Below are 21,613 nucleotides of genomic sequence, written 5' to 3' on the forward strand. Positions count from 1 at the left end.
TTGTTTAAGGTATGAAATAAGCAATCTAAGTAACTTAAAACACACCTGCGAAAACAAAATCGTTAACCATCTTGTTGATTAGTGAATGTAAATCAATATTCCACTAAGACGCTCAAAATGTTTGTTTTGAAAATGAAAGAAAATGTAGTTTTCATACCAAGTAACCCACTAATGAATTAAACGTTCTAAAATAAGTCGATCACATCTTATTTGATCCTTAAAAATAATATAGTCATTTCTGAAACCCCATTGTTCGCGCAAGAACCAAGAGCCACCCTACTTACTGCGGTCGAAACGGATCTAAAATGATTTGGCGCCAACGGGTAGCGTTGGCGCACTACCACAGCACCAATGAGCCATATGCTATTATCGCTTATCAAAAGCCAAGCACATTTTTTTTCTTTACCCTTTTGTTTCTACTAATTATAAAAACCCCCTAACTGGATCAAATAAAGCAGTACAAATTGTTAGTCGATAGAAGTACGACGCTTCTTTTCATTTTATCGATCACGTATCATACAGTCCCCGGTAATTCCGTCCGTCGAGTGACCTTCCGCGCTTTTTGTTGGACCTCACGTTGCCATATGGTCCTTCGAACCGGATCAGTGTAAAGTTCGCCGCGAAACACTAATAAATTAACCACTAGTGCCCGTGAATTGGCCCTGTCGCCGCCGTGCAGGCCCGTTGTGCTTCTGCCAATCGGCATTATAGTGGTGTTTAACACTAGAAACAGTGAGCAGAAGTGACTTTCTGGACAAAAAGTGCGCGAAATCCACAAAGATGGATAAACTCGTCCGCGAACGTAAATCGCTTGAGCCTCGGTTAAAACGAATTTCGGAGACCGTAGAAAAATTTAGGCCAGAAGAGGCTGAAGAAATCGAAGTTCAAATTGAATTAGACACTTTAAGTGAGGTGTGGGCAGCCTTTTGTGCCGTACACAAACGAATTGTCGACGCGAGTGAAAATGATGAAGAATATGAAGACGCCGTGCAACGGCAGAGCAAAATTGAGAGTTTTTATATTCTGCTAAAAAATCGTTTGTTGAAAATGCTTAAGTTGGTGAAGGATCGCGCAAACGGTGCCGCCGGGCAATCTCCACCACCTGACATCATTCGGCAATTGGCCGACCAGCAGGCTGAATTTTTACGTGTCATGACGGCAAACATGGCTCCCGTACCTACCGCTTCTCATGTGTTGGCTAGAAACAGTGCTATACCTCTGCCTACCGATCTGAAATTGCCACAAATGAATATGCCTATCTTCAGTGGCAACTACCTTGAATGGGAATCCTTTTTTGACTTGTTCGACAGTCTGGTGCACCAAAACCCAGGACTGAAAGATAGTCAGAAGCTGTACTATTTAAAAACGAATTTATCGGGTGAGGCGGCTTCATTGATCTCGCATCTAAAAATTACCGATGCAAATTACGGACTCGCTCTAGAGAAGCTAAAATCAAGGTATGATAAGCCACGTGAAATAGCAAATCAGCATATCAAACGATTTTTAACTCAGCCTCCGCTAGCATCATCTTCAGCGCACGGCTTACGATCGTTGCACGATATTTCGGATGAGGTAATTCGTGCTTTAAAGGCAATGGATAGGGAGGATCGTGACACGTGGCTCCTGTTCATACTCAGCGAAAAGGTGGATGCGGACACGAAACAGCTTTGGTGTCAGAAGACTGCCGAAATGGAAGAAGATGACGTGAACCTACAATGCTTTCTAAAATTTATTGAATCGAGGAGTTTCGCTTTGGAGTCAGCTCAATCAGTGAAGTCGAAAGCTAGTGTGCCCTTCAAACAACCTTCCAAGCTTCAATACAGAGGCGCCACCGCATTCGTCGCCACGAATCCTCCGCTCTGCAACGTTTGCTTGAAGCAAAATCATCATCTTTACCAATGTGGTAAATTTCTCCACATGAGCCACGACGAACGCCTCGCTCATGTAAATAGGATGAAGCTGTGTAACAATTGTCTTAAAACACATCCAGGTGAAGCTTGTAAAGCAGGTACGTGTAGAAAGTGCAATTTATCTCATCACACCCTGCTGCACCATCACTCGTCACCAGCAATCACGCAGCCAACCAGATCAGCATCAGTCATGGCCCAGGCAAATTTAGGACAGTCGGCTCAGTCTTTAATTTCGGCCCTCGACTCCCCTACCTGCATCGATGCTTCTAATGTGCTTCTTGCTACCGTTGCAATTAATGTTCTGGACAGCAATGGACACCCTCGAGCTTGCCGTGCAGTGCTAGATTGCGCGTCTCAAGTTAGCTTCATAAGTGAAACATTCTGCAAGCAGCTCGGACTCAAAACGCAAGCAGCCGACGTAAGTCTTGAAGGCATTTCTGCTACACCCGCGCACGCTAACAAGTGTGCAGAAATAATCATCTCATCCCGCTGTACGGACTATCGCACCTCTGTGCCTTGCATTGTGTTGGAGACCATCAGCAAAACGCTTCCCTGCAAGCCAGCTAATATCGATGATTGGCCCATACCAGGATCAGTGCATCTGGCTGATCCACTCTTTCATCGCCCGGGTAAGGTAGAAGTGTTGCTGGGCATTGAATTGTTTTTCCAGTTACTGGAGCCCGGCAAAATAAATCTCAGTATTGACGACAGCTTACCAACATTACAAAATACTAAGCTCGGCTGGGTAATCGCAGGCCGCTATCATGAACCCAAATATGATAATGAATCTCATACCTCAACCTGCTTGTTGACATCGACCGACGGTGATCTCTCTCAGCAACTGCGCAAGTTCTGGGAATTAGAAGAATACTCAACCACTACCAATCATCTCAGCGAAGAGGAACAACTTTGCGAGCAACATTTCGCTGAACACACAGTCCGAGCGGAGCATGGAAAATTTATAGTCAAGCTCCCATTTTTGCGTGACCCGAGTCAACTGGGTGATTCAAAACAAATTGCGGAGAGAAGGCTGTACCACCTCGAGAGGAAACTCGACCGAAATCCTCAGCTCAGAAGCGAATACCATGCTTTCATTCGTGAGTATATTGATCTCGGCCACATGTCACTTGTTGAAACAATTTCACCCAAAATATCGGTTTACCTGCCACACCATTGCGTGGTTAAAACTACAAGTACGACCACCAAATGCCGGGTTGTGTTCGACGCTTCGGCAAAGACCACCAATGGTCTCTCGTTGAATGACACGCTTATGTGCGGACCCGTCATCCAAGATTCATTGATCAACATTTTGTTGCGTTTCCGTTTCCCACCAATCGTTTTGGTCGGAGATGTAAAACAAATGTACCGTATGATATGGTCGAACAAGGACGATTGTGCCCTTCTCAAAATCTTGTGGAGATGGAATAAGGATGAAAGTGTGAAGGAATATCGTTTAAATACGGTGACGTTTGGAACCAAAAGCGCATCCTATTTAGCCACAAAATGCGTTCAGCAGCTTTTGGAGTCGTACCGCCAGCAATATCCCGTGGCTGTTGAGAAAGCTGAGAAGGGGATATACATCGATGACGTTCTTACTGGCGCGTCGTCTGAAGCAGAAGCGAAGATGTTGCGAGAACAACTCACCGAGATGTTTGCAGCAGGTGGTTTTCATCTCCGGAAATGGGTATCAAACTGTTCTGACGTCTTGGACGGAGTTCCTGAGGCAGATTTGGAGCTGAAAATCCCCATCGAAGAAAACGGAAGCAGCATCAAGGCTCTTGGTATGCATTGGCAGCCGTGCAGTGACGAGTTCCACTTTGCGTACTATCCGAAAGAGATCTCTCAGCCCACAAAACGCACTATCCTATCCCAGATTGCCGGCCTCTTCGACCCTTTGGGACTTCTCGCACCGATCATCGTACGGGCAAAACTGGTGATGCAGCGATTGTGGGAGCTGAGGGTGGACTGGGATGCAACTCCCCCCGGTGAGTCGATCAACGATTGGTTTGTTTTGGTGCAAAAGCTCTCTCTTCTTGATTCATTTCAGATTCCACGCAGAGCAATCGACATGCGAAGCTGGTCTCGTCTCTACCTGCACGGTTACTGCGATGCATCCAACTCAGCAATGGGCGCTTGCATCTACATACGAGCCATAGACGACAAAGGGAATGTTTCGTCTCATCTTCTTTGTGCCAAGTCGAAACTGGCTCCCATAGGCAACAACAGAACAACTATACCTCGTCTGGAATTGTGTTCAGCGGTCATTCTCGCACGGCTTATCTCAAACGTGAGAGCCGCACTCTCTTCGACGGCGTTCTACGAGATAAAAGCGTTTTCTGATTCGAAGGTGGCGTTGGCATGGATGTCGGCCGGTGCTGCGAAGTGGAAAACTTTCATAGCAAATCGTGTCGCAGAGATCGCCACCCATTTGCCTTCCATCAACTGGTATCACGTGGGTACTCGAGACAATCCTGCAGACCTAATCTCGCGTGGTGCATTTCCCGATCAACTTCAGGGAAACTCTCTTTGGTGGCACGGTCCCCCCTGGACGCCATCTGGGACGGAGAAGAACTTTGCAATGGGACTTGAGTGCGACACTAATGAGCAACGGCAAATTGAAAGAGAACAGCGAGTTACAACCGTGGCATGTTTCGCTGTATACGAGAACAGTTTTTTGGATAAAATGCTGTCCAGATATTATCCCAATCTGCAACTTTTGCTTCGCGTGACCGCTAGGCTGCTTCGGTTTAATCATCATGAGTTCCGAGTCTCTGATCGTTTAACACCCGACGAGATCGATTTCGCCTTAGTGAAATATCTTCAACACGTACAACAGCAGCATTTCTCAGCAGAACTCAAGCAACTACAACGAGGCTCCGGCGTCTTGAGTAGTAGCTCTTTAAAGCAGCTCGATCCGTTCCTGGATGGAAACAGTCTCATCAGGGTGGGCGGAAGGCTGCGTCAGTCCAATTTAAGCTATGATAATAAGCATCAAATTGTACTACCTCGACACTCAAGATTGACTTCGCTAATCCTTCTCTACGAGCACCAAGAGCACCTGCATTGTGGCCCACAGTCGTTGCTAGCTGCCACCCGAGTACGTTTCTGGATTCTTAAAGGGAGTAGTGCAGCCCGCAAAGTGTGTCGAGATTGTGTGACGTGTCATCGGGTCCAACCGGCGCGCATGGAGCAACAAATGGGGCAATTACCAGCTGACCGTTTAAAACCACTTCCACCGTTTAGCATCACAGGGGTTGATTACGCTGGTCCGGTGCAAATAATCGGACGAAGGGCTCGTGGCGCTGTACCGACGAAAGGATATATTGCCTTGTTTGTTTGCTTTGGGACACGAGCAGTACATCTGGAAGCAGTTTCCGATTTAAGTGCATCAGCATTCCTCGCTGCTTTCACACGATTTATCAGTCGATACGGAGTGCCCAATAGGATGTATTCTGATAACGCTACAAATCTGCGATCCGCAGCGAAAATTCTTCGGGAACTCTACAAGCAGATCGATTGTACAGAACGCAGTGACGAGGTTAACGACTTCCTATCCAACCGGCGTGTTGAATGGTTCTTCATACCCGCGCGCTCTCCTCACCATGGTGGACTGTGGGAGGCTGGCATCAAAGTGACGAAGACTTTTCTCAACAAAATTGGAGGTAATTATAACTACACCTTTGAGGAATTAAGCACTCTTCTCGCCCAGGTCGCTGCGTGCATGAATTCGCGTCCGATCTCTACAATTTCGGACGATCCCAGGGATCCGCAACCTCTAACACCGGCGCACTTCTTAATCCTACGGCCCCTTGGCGCGCTTCCTGAAGTCAATCACTTGGAACAACAAATTGGCTCGTTATCCCGATGGAAATATGTGCAACGTTTGGCTCAGGAATTTCGGGTTCGCTGGCAGACAGAATATGTCCAATCATTGCAGAAGCTGGCAAAATGGCAATCTTCGTCACCAAACATTGCCAAAGGTGATTTTGTCCTGCTTACTGACGACAACGAGAAACCTCAGCAGTGGCCGCTAGGACGAATCGTGGAGCTCTTTCCCGGGCAAGATGGACTTGTTAGAGTGGTTGCAGTTCAAACTGCCAGCGGTGTTTTTCGACGTGACATCAGGAAGCTACGTCGATTTCCTCTGGATATGGACGAATACGTGGCAGGAAGGAATGGGTCGGAAATTCCTACTCGGAATTTGGTGGGCGGTTTATGTTCGCGCAAGAACCAAGAGCCACCCTACTTACTGCGGTCGAAACGGATCTAAAATGATTTGGCGCCAACGGGTAGCGTTGGCGCACTACCACAGCACCAATGAGCCATATGCTATTATCGCTTATCAAAAGCCAAGCACATTTTTTTTCTTTACCCTTTTGTTTCTACTAATTATAAAAACCCCCTAACTGGATCAAATAAAGCAGTACAAATTGTTAGTCGATAGAAGTACGACGCTTCTTTTCATTTTATCGATCACGTATCATACAGTCCCCGGTAATTCCGTCCGTCGAGTGACCTTCCGCGCTTTTTGTTGGACCTCACGTTGCCACCCATAATGAGATGTCAATCAATTCGTTTCAATACGGAAAATAAATTCCAAAGTTACAATTGAAAGAAATCTTTATAAAAGACAAAATATTTACTTTTGAGCCACTCTAATAAGTAGTAAAGTTAATTTCTATTTTTATAACCAACATAGGAATTCAGCGCACAAAAATGTCTTTAAAAAAATTTTGAACCTTCACAACAAAATAATTATTTTTGAGCCACCCTAATGCACAATGAGATTTTTTTACAAATGTTAATTTCAAAAACGATTTAGCACACGAAAAATAATATACACAAATTTTAAGAACGATTCAGAAAAAAAATATTTTTGAGACACCGTAATGAATAGTAAATGTTCATTTTTGAAATGTTTTAATATCGAAAACGAATTCAGCGTACCAAAATTACATAAAAGCGTACTATATGAACCGATACGGAAGAGTTTGGACTTTAGTCCACCTTTTGTTTTAAGTCGTGCCACTGTGCGACGTCCAGAGCAGTTCTCCAGTTCTGAGGCGTTTCCTGCTTTCACGGTTTCGTTTGATAGTCCGGAAGTGCGATACGAAAGTGAGAGGGCTGTCCAGCGTGTTACCGAAGATTTTTTATTCTCTGCGGGAAGGGATAAGTGTATTGCTGAGTTTGACCGTTTTGTTAGTTGCTAGGTGATAGGAATTGCAACAGTGTGATACTGAGCATTTGGCGGCGGCTATGTTGAACCCCACTGCTTCAGCCCATTTTCCGATGGTGTTCACTGCGGCTTTGAGATTTACCCGCACGCGAGCGGTCGACGATTACGATGTCGTCGGAGTAGACGAAAATATAAACTCTCCTCGGCAGAGATGCAAAGAGAGAGAGAGAGAGAGAGAAAGTTCATGGTGACGAGGAATAAAGTGAAGGCGAAGAGTTATTCCAAATACGTTCTGAACTGTACGTTATCGACTCTCACTCGGAAGAAACGATTGTTGAGGTAGTCCTTGATGTAGTTCACAAGGGGTTCCGGTGACTCCCCAGCTAGCTAGTTGCTGGAGAATCCGCTCGCGGTAAACTGTGTTATATTTCTTAGTGACGTCCACTATTGCTATGTCTGCATGCAGATCGTCCGCCAGGGCCTGCCGGTGAATTTCCCAAAGGCTCCGAGGTGGCCTCCAGTCCCTCCACCCTTGCGAAATGCGAATTGGCGCTGGTCAGGATGGAAGTTTTCTTCGAGGTAGGTCAAAAGCCGCTTATTGGCCATCCACCTTATAGTTTTCGCTACATAGGGGAGCAAGATAATCGGCCGGAAGTCTTCTGCTGTACGAGGTATGTCACCCTTCTTTGGTATGGCAATTACAAGGGCCATTTTCCAAGAGGATGGGATGGATTGGCCATTCCAGATGCGGTTCAAGCCTATGGATGATTATGTTGTAGCATAGGGTAGCCTACGTCATCTAGTCCTGCGGAGTTGTCGAGGGCGGTAACGAGTGCCGCCGTTTATTCTATTCCTGAGAACACTCCGGTGAAGTCTTGTCCGGAGTCCGGTGAGAAGGATATGGGCGCTCTTCCAAGTCTTCTGCATCGTGCTAAAAATGGAGAGCAGCGTCTGAGGACAATGAGCTAAAGTGTTTGCCGAGTTCTTCAGCAATTCCGACTGTTGTGGTTCCATTTACTTCAAGGCAGAAGCCGACGTGCCTCCTTTTCCCGCAGAGGGCGTTCACTCTCCTTCAAAGCTCGGCGGTTAAAACATCTGGAGATATTCCTTAGAGAAACGCGTTCCAGCTCATGATCTTCGAAGCCTCGATAGCCTACCTGGCCCGGTTTCATGATCTACGAAACTCTGCAGCCCTTTGTTCGTTCATGGAGTGGCACGCGGAGATCTTTTTCAGTATCCGAAGTGCTTCGCGCCGGTCTGTGGCTTGACTGACCTCCCGGTTCCACTAGTGGGTGGCAAAACCGAAACAAGTAGCAAACAAACAGGGTTGAAGTTTTGCCACTTGTACGATGAATACTGCGCTCGGCGGCTTGAACGAGTTCAGTCATTAGTTGGTCGGGCGTGTATTCAAAGCCGAGGGAGTCCGACACTGTCTCCTCATAGGCGAACCGTTCCGGCGAGTGGCTGGTGGTATGCGGACGTACGTTAATTGAATTGGAAAGTAGTCGATCTGCGAGATTTGTCGGCACCGTGCTCTTGTTGGTTTCTGTTGCGGCTGGATATACCTTTTACCATAGCATGGAGTATCTGTTGTTGGTAGGTTTTTGCAGGGCTACCGGTGATCCTTCGAACGTCTATGACCCTTTACTCTTTCATCACTTCCAAGATGAACGACGTCTCCATGTTGGCGGTGTCAAGGTCAAATAGTTGGTTTAGGAATCTGTTATTCATGTGTTATTCCGACAACGAGTTTATTAAATATTTGTTTAAAATTGGTGGTGCAACTTCTCAGAAAAAGTGGTAATAGAAACTGAATCAAAAGCCACTTTAATTTCCAAGAAAAATGATGCCATCTGCTCTTTGTTAGCGTAGGCCATTTGAATTTCTGTTGATAGCAACGCAAGACAATCGTTCGTGCTTTTGTCTTTGCGGAAATCAAATCGTCTCTTTGACAGTGAGCAATATGCTTCAACCCAATTGTCGAGGCGGAAAAGGATCAGTTTCTCGAACAACTTTCGGATACAGGACAGCATTTCAATCGACCGATACGAATTGTGGTCGGAGCCTGGTATTCCTGGTTTTTGGATAGCGATGACCCTCACTTGCATTCAGTGATGAGGGACAATATTTCCCTCAAAGAACTTGCTGAATAAATGCAACAAACACATTTTCGCAGAGTCAGGCAGATTCTTCAATCAATTGAATTTGATTCTGTTTAACCTCGGGGTTGTTGCATGACAAGAGAGTTAGTGCGAACTCCACCGTCGAAAACGATGGTTCATTCACAATATCGTGAGGGGACGCGGTACGATAGATCGTCTGTACCGGGGCAGGATCCGGGCAAAGCTTCTTGACGAAATTTAATATCCCACGGTTTGAATATGCCCCAAAGGGTGCTCATCGATATTTCTTTCGTTTCCCATCCGTCGAACGAACCGGCGCAAATAACTGCGTTTTTTGGCTTTCATTAGACTCTTCATTCGCGTTTCTAACTTCGCGTACTGTCGATAGCTAGCGAGTAACCCGTCGTCTCCTACGATCTTATAAGCGGGGGCCTTATCCGCATGTACGTCTGAGCACTCTTTACTTCACAATGCGTTAGGAGATCGTCCGCGAGAGTTCGCGTGTGGTACGCGTTTAGTCAGAGCTTGACACGCGGTGTCGAAAATAAAGTCGACCAAGAACTCGTGCTCCTCCGCCGTACTACCGTGGGGATCAGGGATTCAGTAATGCCGAGCAGAGGGATTTAAGTCTAAGGTAGAAGGGCACTCTAGGGTAGCAGCAATCCGTGTCATTTTATCCGTGCTCAAAATGGTCGTATCGAAGGTTTTACATGGAGTGAGGTAGTTCGCTCCGAAACGGAGTTCCGCAATATCGCAAAGCCGTGAATGCCCAACTGAGGCTCTATGTGGAAGTGATGCAAAGGTCTTTAATTATATTTTGGCAAGCGGCAACTTCAATATCTAGAGTCGAGGTGAGGAAGATTCGATTCAAATAATAGCACTTTTTGATCCTCAAAAGTACTCCTCCGTAAGAGTCCTCTCGATCCAAACAAAAATGATAAAATCATGAAATGCTGAGATCGTTTTCTGAAGTATGCTATGTATCGCTTGATTCAATTTTTTTTAATTTTAAGAGAATCGATTGTCGGCATTCTACTGTAGAACAGTGATCAAATTCGTGACCTTGTTCGATAAATAAACTATCGATAGATACAATCGCTATACGGCCACTCACTTTGCAGTCAACTGCATCATGAATATTGTTTTCAATGGGAACAAAAGTTATTAGGATGCTTTTAAGAGGGTCAGAAATATTTATAGCTATAAAAATGCGGTACACAATAATCAGTGAATTTTATTAAGCCAGCGCTGGGTTCTTTTTCCGGCAGAGACATATAAACACAAGGGTTTTTAAGTGCGAAGAAGCGCTAGAAACTCCTTTTCTGAACTTAGATTTTTGAAACCATAAGCTCCTTGTTTCGGTTTGGCGCCAGCACTTCCACGAGCTGTTGCTTTGGAGGAGTTTGAAGGGAGCTTGAAAGAGTTCCTCCTCTTTCTATCGCTTCTAGGCAGAGCAGAAGATTTTCTCTCTTGGGGGCTATTAAAGTTACATTCGTCAGTAGATAATTTAGTATAGATATTCGTAGTGATCGGCTGCGTAGGTCTCTTTGACATTTTTGTAAAAGATCACTGAATGAAACGCTTCAGTTTTTTTCTCGAACTGTCTGTACGCAAGACATATAGAGAGATCATGTGGATTTCTTCCATAGTAGAGACACTGGGAGAGTCTGGGTTGATATCGATTCTCCTCCCGTGTTTTATCAGATCCGAGTAATTAAAACACGAATCGGGAACGGCACCATCCATTTCTACCTGGTTTGTTGGTACGTACACTATGTACTCCTTTATAAAAGGCCCGTAACCAGCAGTATGATTTACCTGCTTCAAACAATTTACTATCACCCCAAGCTTATCAGCAATAGTGTTACTTACCTAGTATAACGGTATGCAGGCGGCTCACAAGAAAAGAAACACTGCTGGCCCAATAGCGTTTACTCACGCACACACACAAAAGAAGAAAACATTCCGAAACCTTGAGGAGGCGGAGAACGCACAAGATATTCTATTTTAGGCCATTTTCACGTTACGTAATTTTTGACTGGTCACTAACGATTATAAGTCCATTCGTACGGCGATTATCATACCGCTTAAATGCTCTTCCTAGTCTTATCTAGGTTATCTTTTATTATCTTACCATTTTTGTTTCTTTTGTGTGTATGTGTGTATGTGTGAGTAACTGTTATTTGTGAGCAGCTTGGATACCGTTCAACAAAGTTAAGTACTGCTATTATATTACCTTCCCCCTTCTTGTCTCGCTTACCATCTGCATTGCGCTCTAGGCTCGTGCAAAACTGAGACTTTCCCTTAAAAAGGTTCGCTTTCCGGCTCAAACTATGCCGTTGCTTCACAACCGGTCCTTATTTGATCGTGACAGATATACCGAAAACTCGCTCTGATAAACTAAGAGTGACGGTAAATAATATAATTGATATTGCTGGCTATTAGCCCTTAACGTAGAAGTACAAAGTCTACGTACCAACAAAGCAGGTCGAACTCGATGGCGTGGTTTCCGATTCGAGTTTGATTTACGCGGATCTGCTGAAACTGTTTTAAAGATGCCATGCTTCAGCCAGCGATGAAAATAGACTGCAAACGAATGTATTTAGCATCAACCGCAGCTGATGGGAAAAAGACCTATGTTAACTCAGACTCTTATCGGGTGACCTACGCCGGGTCTGCTCTACCTATCTACCTGTTCTTTTGTAAGATTCGTCTGCCTGACTGCAGTTTTAGGTTCCGGGGCTCATGAATTGCATTAATTGTAAATAATTGAGACACACCGCCGCCCATTGTAATGATAAGGTTCGTTGTGGAAGTGTTGGAAAGTGTTCCCTACTATGGAGGCAACCCATATGATCTCTCGTCAGGTACTGCACTCTCTCGTTATGTCTTGCTTCGGAAGGAAAGTAAGGCAGTTGATCTCGGTTCATGTGTCGATGGATTGACATCTAGGCTCAGGAGGATGGACTTGGTTCTCTGACATCGGTGATTGACACTCAGTGCCGACAGAGACCGTCAGAAAAAAATGAATTGAAAAAAATTACGTCATCGAGAAATTTTTCAGCTTGCTCATATGACCATATTTCATATTGTTCTCTATCCATGATAACTACTTTGTTTCCCTTGTCAGCCTTTATGTAGAAAACAGGTTTTTCCCTCAATTCTTTAATTGTTTTTATTTCTTTATTTCAATATGAAGCTCTCATGAGCCAAAAAATATATTTGGACCATATAGAGCATAGAGAATCCTCTTCCTGAAATGATCAAACGAGTAGACAAATCTTTTAAAGAGTGCAAACTAATTCTGGGAGGAAATCTAACTCGACTTAAAGTTTCAAACCCCTCCTTTCCCAGGATAAAGGGACTTCCAAAAATTCATAAACCTGGCAATGAGATCAGGAAAATTATTTCAGCAGTAGATGCTTCAACCCAAAAACTTGCAAAATGGCTTGTAGATAAATTTAAAAATATGCCTAAAAAATTCCCCAGCCGATCTGTCAAGTGTACATAAGAATTCGTTTTTCAACTGCAGAATTCAGGTGAAATCAAAGAGGACGAAATAATGATCTCTTTTGATGTAACCGCCTTATTCCCAGTAAAAGATTCAATTAACCTTCTTGAGGATTGGTTACTTCAACAAAACGGCAATAATCTGTGAAAAAGCAAAGTAAGACCTTATATGAAACTCAGACGCCTTTGCATGTAAGAAAGTAGTAGTGCAGTGCAGGCCCGTCTCCGTTTGAAAAAGTTGCAAAGTTTAATAAATTTCTCAGTTATCTAGACCCTTGGAATGGAGGACGCACTAAGCAGAGTTAAAAATAATCGAAGCTCTTTTTGACGGCTGAAATGAACCTGACGCGACTCGCGGTGAATAGAAAAAATATTAATTCAAATATCCATCCTTATTCATTCAGTTGAATATCGTACAATATATTCATTTCACTAATTATCTAGTAAAATGTTTTCAAGTACCGGTAAAGCATATGAAACAACAATCATCATCGCTTACATTGTGCCAGGGCCTACTTTGATGCGTTTGATTCGTTGCTGCACGGTCGCTTCGTGTAATAATCGGAGACGAATGAAAATGTGCATGGATGAATGGGTGGTTTGTTCGTTTGACGTTTTCAGCTGCGTCACTGAATATTGAACATGAATGCGGCTGAATATGATCAATTTTCATTCAATGAATTTGAATATTTTTAACTCTGGCACCAAGTCCAATGCAATCAATGGCTCAGAATATTCAGATTGATGTTGAATTTAACTGTACCTGACCTAAAAGAACAATTTTCAGGCAATCATTGACTACATTCCACAGTGGTCCAGAATGCGAATTTAGCAGGAATTTTAACTTTTTGCTAAAATTAAATGACTTAGCCTTACGACATGTTAGGCAAAGTTGTTGTGCTTTGCAAGGCCTTCTTTTTGTTTAAACCGATGCTATGATGGTTCTAAATTTAGCAATATTTAACGGTTTGAGATAGAGCTTTACTGTCTTCGATAAAGTTGTAGAGCAACACATTTTAGATAAATTTGCTGAAGACATGCAAGCTCTAGCTTTTATATTTTCCATTGCACGAGAAATTCAAATGTAAGCTTTATGGTGTTTCTTAAAAACGGTTTTATTTATATAACTTTTGAAGTTTTTTTATTTTATGCTAAAGTACCCTTTGGACAACTTGAATATTGTTTTAGGGCGCATAATTTGCTTTAAAACACCAACTACTTAACTTTTTTCGTTTTAAAGTTATAAGAACTTTTATATAAAAAATATAACTTTTTCAAATAGAATTATATTCGAGTCGGGCACTGAACATTAAATACTGTTGCATGCATATGAAATAGCATGCTTTGTAGTTACATTACCAAAAAATGGCAAATACGATATTTTTTTACATCTTGCAATATTTACTCAAAAAATGGTTTATTTTTACTAAACAGTATATATAACTTTCTAACGAGCGAAGCTAGAGGTTCAAAATATTAAGAAAAATTGTTCACCTTCAAAATATCTGAATGTATTTCTAAAGTGATCTTAATGAAAAATCAAAACTGCAAAAGTTATACAAAGAAAACTATTTTTTAAGAAACACACTAAATTTTTTTGGTAAATTACTTGTAAAATGAAAAGTACACGACATAGAGTTTCAGTGTCTTCGACATAGTTTTTTAAAATTCTATTTTTTCAATTTTCTGGAAGACAGCGAAACTCTATCTCGAACCATTAAAAAGTTAATTTTCTTATTTTAAAAAAATTAGAACCACCCTACCCACCATTTAAAATAACAGAAAAGTATTGTATAGTGCAATATTTTATCATGAAAACGTACATTTTTATATTGTCCATTGTGTAAGTAATTTAAACATATTACAAAGTGTCAATTCATGAAAAACCAAATTTTTAATATAACATTTTCAGTTTTCATTTTTTTTTTTTCAACCTATCCTTCAGATGTTTTTCAGAGTTTTTGAAGACGAACATTTTCTTCTAATATATCAAAACTCTAGCTTTTATTGTTTGGAAGATATAAGCAATTAATATTTCAAAAATAGACTTTTTTAAATCAATTTTATGAAATTTTAACAAATATCGTTTTCGCCATTTTTTGCTCAATTATAACTCTAATGATGACCTTATTTATAGTCCAAAAAGAAATATCTTTTATTTGCCCCAAATGACTGATATTGGTTTTCCACACAACCCCATTTTTGGCGAAAAAGTGCTCATAGATTTTCAACGGAAATAGCTAGATATATGGTGCCATGAAACAAATTATTCTCCTTGAAACAATTTTAAAGTTGTCTGAAGACTACTTCAGTTTTAAATGAATACAGGAAAAGTTATTGGAATAAAACTGTATTTCGAAGAAACACCAAAAGCTCCGACTTTAAATTTGTTGTAAAATAAAAAGTATAACAGATAGAGCTTACATGTCTTCAGTAAACTTTTCCAAAATTTGTCGTTCTACAACTTCGCTGAAGGTTGTTTGGCTCTAGCTAGAATCATTAAAAAGTTAATTTGTTGATCTTGGTAAAAATATGAACACCCTAACTGTTGTTTTTACAAAAAGAGGGCGCTCATAAACTACGAAAACTTCTCCAAAGACTTAATAAGGCTAAGTTGTTTAGTTTTAGTAAAATCTCAAAATTACTGCTCAATTTGCATTCTGGACCACTGTGCCTTCTTGTTTAAAATCTCGGTGCCACTATTTCATGGTCGTTAGATTTTTTATCATTCCACATGCACTCCATATTCGTCCGAAAAACAGTAAGTATGAGTAATATAAGGTGCAACCCTCGAGGCCATTTTTCTATTTATATAACGGAACGACAGCAGTAGTTTGAAGGCTGCTGTGCAGAGGGCAACTTAAAAGTAATCAACTCGAGATGGTAGATGGCACCATTTTCACAAATGAAGTCGTTGAATGTGTTGGGTTAGGATGGTGAATGCAAATTAATGCAAACTGTTCAAATTTGTTATTATTTTGGCTTTTCATTTGACGAAATAAGTCATCTTAAAACATCTACTTGCCAAGTTATTGTTTGAAGTTCGCTCTTGGAATTGGTTGCATACCTGTAATAGAGAAAAAGAAACGAATAAATGCGTTGTTATTAAAAAAAGAAAATTAATTCTACCTTGAGCAGTTTTATTAAAACAAACGTGGTTCTAACCGACCAAGCTAAGAAACACTTTTTGTGTTGGTATTTTTTTCTCCATTAAAAGGTCAAGGAAAACCAAATTGAACGATCCCGTAATGGTTGGAGGAAAATAACCTTCGTTTCGACCGTCCATAAATTTCCCACTTACCGTTATGAATTATCGATGCGCTGTTTCAAAAACTGTTACATTTTGCTTCTTATCAATGACCCAGCAGCAACCTTACAAATCATGTCATTATCCCTAGCCAGGTCTAATTACCTATCCCATACTTCTAATGAACGGACGTCTCAAGGACCCGGACGCATGTTTCTAATTAGAAAAGCAAACTATCGACACTATGACACAACTAATATCGGTCACACACGTCTAGGGAAGAAACGGAAATGCTCTAGGCTTCGTCGGACGTGAGTCAACATTAATGAAGGGCGGAATCAAAAAGGCTCCTCAGCCGGAACTGAGTGTTTATCATAGTGGTGGGGGCGGGTCGTGTCAGGCAGAAACGAATCATATTTTTGTCCGTTCGATGCGTAGACAGTGATGCTGACAAAAATAGCACCTTGAAGATAAACGGGACAACTGGAAGTGATTGGCACTCATCTCTGTGTGCTATTTTGTACACTGTCTGAATGGGGAATCGGGTGGGGTGTGTTTTAGTCAGTACTGTTTATGGCAGTTGATATTGAATGGAATACATAGCTGCCATTTTGTTGAAATGAAGTAATCAATGATCATGATCCAATTAAAAAAACCGTTTTAATCCACCTATAGTCGTAAGCACAAAACCGTACCAACAGTTTTTTTAAACCGGACTAACTTTTAAACCGGCCTAAAATATTTGGTAAGCTTTAATCAAACGATGCTGTCATTTATATGGCTGCGTTCTGATCTGCGTTACACGTCAATGTTAAAAAACAACAAATTCAAGTTAAATAAAATGAGTAAATTAGACAACATGGTGAATTGTTTTTCTTTCCGATAGTTTCGTACAGTAATATAGCTTTTCTTTGTCAAATGTCTCATTCTATAGCGTTTGAGTACAATTTTTGTCAACTTGTAGCCGATATGTTTCTGAACTTAGAACTTTAACGTGTTGGATAGTTGAAAGTTGGCTGATGACGTACCTGCTGTGACATAATATTAAATGAACAAAAGAAAATTAATTGGTATACATATGCATGTTTTTATTCAGTTTGAATAGGCGCTCGTCGAGTTAGATGTGGTGGTTGTAATTGGTGCCATGATAGTTATTTCTCGACAAACATGTGATTACGGGTTAAAAGCCAACTGTCAAAATTCTCCTTGAAAGGAAATTCCGGACAAACCGTTACTGAATAAACACAGTTCATAGCAGTTACACACCTAAAATGTATTACCTACTGTTACAGTAGGTAACAGTAGGTAAATTTGCTGTCCTTATTTCACGGCCGGAAACAAGGGAGAGGGAATGATTTTTTTACTCAAAATTAATGGGATGAAGTTTATTCGGCTTTGGGGAATATCTCATTATTTTTGGGTAAATTTGGACTCCCTCTCGTTTTTCGTTGGAGGAAGCAGGATGCGCAGATTTAAGATTACCTACTGCTAGGAAATTCAAGTGCGATTACATATACACGGTAAAAAAACTTTACCCATTGTATTCAAATTGCCCATTTTTGGAAATTATTCGAGCTGTCAAAAAATGGGTATTTTTTGCTACTAACAATGAGTGCAATTTATCCATTTCACAACTACTCGATGAGGTATTGTCCATTGACATTTTTATCTTAATAATGAGTGAAAAATCATTAAGAATTATTTTAAGCGAGTTAACCTGCGAACCTTAGTTCGTAGCGGAACCTGCAAATTATCGGCCTGCATCTGAATCCGTGGCGGAAACGGAACATTTCGGCAACGCTCATAAAACAACGGCTGTTTAGATTACTGAGGATGTTGCAAATATGCGCCAGTTCGGCATTTTTAGAGCAGCCAAAAGATCCAGCCATCAAAAATATATCCAGTTGGCGATTTTATTTTGTTAAGTAGTTAAGGAGACAATAATGTTAAATGAATGTTAATTTGTGTTTTTTTTAATTTAGAAATAATTCTATTGGCAGTATTTTTCATCCTGGCGCGATTTTCATGAATGGATATTTTTTACGCATTTTGATGTAACAATTCTACGAAAAATAATGGGTAAAACATACCCAGGTTGACGTACAAGATCTGTATTCATTTATGGGTACGGACTCTTTACCCAATTAATGGGTTATTCCATTTTTATTGAAAATGCATTAATTAGTACTTTATTTTATCAGTGTAGTTCGTCAGTGCTTGCCTTTCCTACCTGATAAACTGGCTAATTTATTGCCATCTTTATTGCGAGCAAAGAGAGCCATATTTATCCAGAAGAAAGCCGAACAGAGGATTGAAAATAACGAAATGTATGCAAGAGAAGCATGACAAATTTTTGCATATTTTTGTCTTCTTCCGGTAACATGATGCTGCCATTTGCATTGCTGCGTTCTGGCACAGAGAACAGACGTCCATCTTCAGCATTCAACTTGTGTAAAATCTCTAACGGTTTCGAAGGTAGTTGGGATATCCAAACCAGGTGCGCTATTGTCGTCATATTTTTTGTGGCTGAGTTCGACAGAATTGACAGCGGTTATTTCTCTACCCAGTCAAACTAGTCCGGAACCGGTTCGGACTTCCAGCATGAATTCCAGTTCAAATGCATCAACCGATAGAGTCGGAATAGGTTGTTTTCTTTGAGCAAGAATCCATACTGAATCCATTCAGGATTTCGAACCGATTCCGGAATGGATTTGATCGATAGTTGGGATAAGTTGGTTTGGCGGCGCTAGTGTTTATCGTAAATGTTTACACACGTTTTTTAAATATTTTTGTTCGATCATGGATGTCTGTTCTCTGTGGTCCTGGTCAGCAATACACGGCAATGTTAAAAAACTGCAGAGTGAAGTTAATTTAAAATTCACTGTTTATGCCATTTATTAGTCTATGTATTTATGTTTTTAAAACGATTTTGAAATTCTCGATTTAGCTTAAGGGGTTACACCACTGTAGAGCACAAAAAATAGGCTTATTTCGAGATTTTTTTTATTGCTCAATAAAATGGTCAATCGACAGCTTGTTGAATGGGATTTATAACATAAATATTGAATCAAACAAAATAATTTTTTCGAGCAATTTCATCGCAAGATGGCGGCTTTGCAGCTTTTTTACCTTATGCGCGTTTTTAAAAGGGGTCCACGGCCGTGATTTTTAACCTAGTGCCAAAAACAAAAGTTTTTCTGATTCCTTATGTCAATAGCGACATACGTAGGATTTTTTCGATATTTTAATTTTACGCGGAATGGCTTTTGAGTGAAAAAACGTCGAAAATGCCATAAATCTTTTCAAATATTTGTATCAGTCGTCCATGGAATAGAAATCTGACATTTTAGCCTGGTGGGGCTTATTATACCATCCTACCTACCTTCTCTACTAACCATGCATATGGAAGACCTACTTTGCTGAAAATGAAGTAATCCAAATTATCAGCACGATTACCCAATCAAGCCTGAAAACCAAAAGTCCAGTAATTTTAATTAATAAAAATTACAATTAGTTACTTCCTAGAGTCTGCGAGCTGTCTGATAATAATGCATTGACCATTATAAATTTACAAATTGAATCTGATGCTAGATGCAGACAATGAATCTTCACGATCTCGACGAAATCCGTTGTAAATCATATCTCAAAATTTCTTGGACCAATCGTTTTGAATTTTGCACAGTTTTTCTTCTTCACATCATTGCCCAGGCTACAAGAGCTTTTTGCAAACTACTTAATATTATTATTTTACAATAACATGTTAATCGTTTTTTAGCAATAATCGAACTTTGATTTTAAAGTGCCACGAAAAAATCGAAAATCGACCAAAAAACAAAAGCCTCCCTTAATTACTTGTGAAATGCTGTGAAAAACAACTGTGCAAATGTCTCAAAGTTTGGTCCTAAGACAAGACATGACAACAGAGGGGGTCGTTTTTGTTCCAATTTTACGTCAGAATGTCCAGCTCCTGATTGGTTGTTTCTGACTTTTTGCACCGTACGCAATGTTACTGCAAGGATAGCTAAATGATGTTTGGCTGTGTATTTATAGAAAAATAATGTAATTACTTTTGAATAATAATATTATTATCGTTAAAAGAGTAAAAATGAATAAATGAAGGCAGGTGGAAATTTGCGAAAAGAAGAATGTCGAATGAAAAACAAGAAGCCGATTGTCACGTCTTGTCTTAGGTTTGGTCCAGTAGATTTTGAGTTATAGTGTATACCGCAAAACAAGTTTTCGATGTGGCGCCTAACTGAAAATACAAACAATCTTTGTATCGAAAATACCTGCCGATAATATTTTACACAACCCCCCTTAAGTTCCGACACGATTTTGGCGATCCGTATTCAACTTTTAGCTGTTCTATCATTAAGAATTAAACCAAAATTTGTACTTCAGCGGAAATGCAAATCGTTCAAGATATGCTAGAAATGTATAAATTACGAAACAATATGAGCAAGCTCCGATAACATTTAAATAACGATCAAAATGAGAATATTAGTAGCAGCTTGTTTGCCGTCATATTTAAAAGTGTTACTTAGGCTATATGACATGGCTTCATTTACATTTTTTTATTCAATCTTAGTTTTGAGCTCCTTCGAAAGCAGTAAAAATATAAATAAACTTCCACTTGCTTATTGTGTTTCTTGTGAGAAGATATAACTAGAAAATGGTACAAATTGTGATTATATATTCTTTTCTTTTACTTTTGTTAATTTAACTAAAAAAATGTGAGCAAATTAAACTTCACTCATTTTGATAGCCATAGGTAAACTAACATTTGAAAACAATTTTCATCTATGAATCCAATTATAAAATGTCGTTCGACGGTTTGTTTCAAAATGATTCTACTTCTGCTAACCTGCAATATAACTCTTCGATGTGACGTTTTGAAATGAGCGTGTAGCACCTTCTAGATATAGGACGATAAAGAATATTAAAAAATTGCATTTAAAATTCGATTACACCTGTTTTTCGTACGGGATAAAACTTGCTTATCCTCATATGGTTTGTGTGCAACATGGGCCATGGTAATGCAAATGAATGTCAAAAAGTTGATTCAAATTATTGAGATGTATGCAAAAGGAACATGGCGGCCTTTTACACTGTTTTCGTTTGGTTTCAGGATGCAGCCATTTCTGCAATGACAGGTACTAACGTCTTAGGCCGGACTAAACTAGGGCCTAAAATCAAAGATAGTACCGTGTGGCGGTACCAACTAATTTCAAGCTTACCGCTACTAGTGGTGCAATTGTTCCTTTCTCATTTCTCCAAACTATGACTCCATGTTCAATATAATTGTGGAAATGTTTATTACATTCTTAATATACTTTACACTTATGCAAAATAACTCGCCAGCCACGAACTTGATGAGCTACTTGTCGACGATGAAACATTTGAAACAAAAAAATATATATTTTCAATCTGACACGGCGAAGACTAGAGGCAAGAGAAGAGTCGAGAGTTAAATCAAAGCTCATAGGTCGAGCCACTCCATGAACCAAGTGAGGCTCCGAGATAGAGCAGAAGAAAGAGTTGTGACGAAAGCACAACGACCCGCCACGATCCCCTTGTGAGGACACCTGTTAATAAACTATAGGCAATTGAGATTAGAAGGAATCCAATATTTTTCTCTTGATAAGTT

The 21,613-nt window shown here is 40.6% G+C and overlaps 2 protein-coding genes across 4 annotated transcripts in view; one reads left to right on the forward strand and one right to left on the reverse strand.

The window, feature by feature from the left end:
• The window catches only part of LOC131681289 (potassium voltage-gated channel protein Shaw), a 352,113-nt gene that overhangs the window by 143,188 nt on the left and 187,312 nt on the right, over positions 1 to 21,613 (reverse strand). The gene's annotated exons all lie outside the window — the stretch shown is intronic.
• Positions 781 to 6,180, forward strand: LOC131679330 (uncharacterized). Its single transcript, XM_058960039.1, has one exon. It carries the CDS (start codon positions 781 to 783, stop codon positions 6,178 to 6,180), a length of 5,400 nt encoding a protein of 1,799 aa, XP_058816022.1.

This window comes from Topomyia yanbarensis, chromosome 2 (assembly GCF_030247195.1).
Source record: "Topomyia yanbarensis strain Yona2022 chromosome 2, ASM3024719v1, whole genome shotgun sequence".
Lineage (NCBI taxonomy): Eukaryota > Metazoa > Arthropoda > Insecta > Diptera > Culicidae > Topomyia > Topomyia yanbarensis.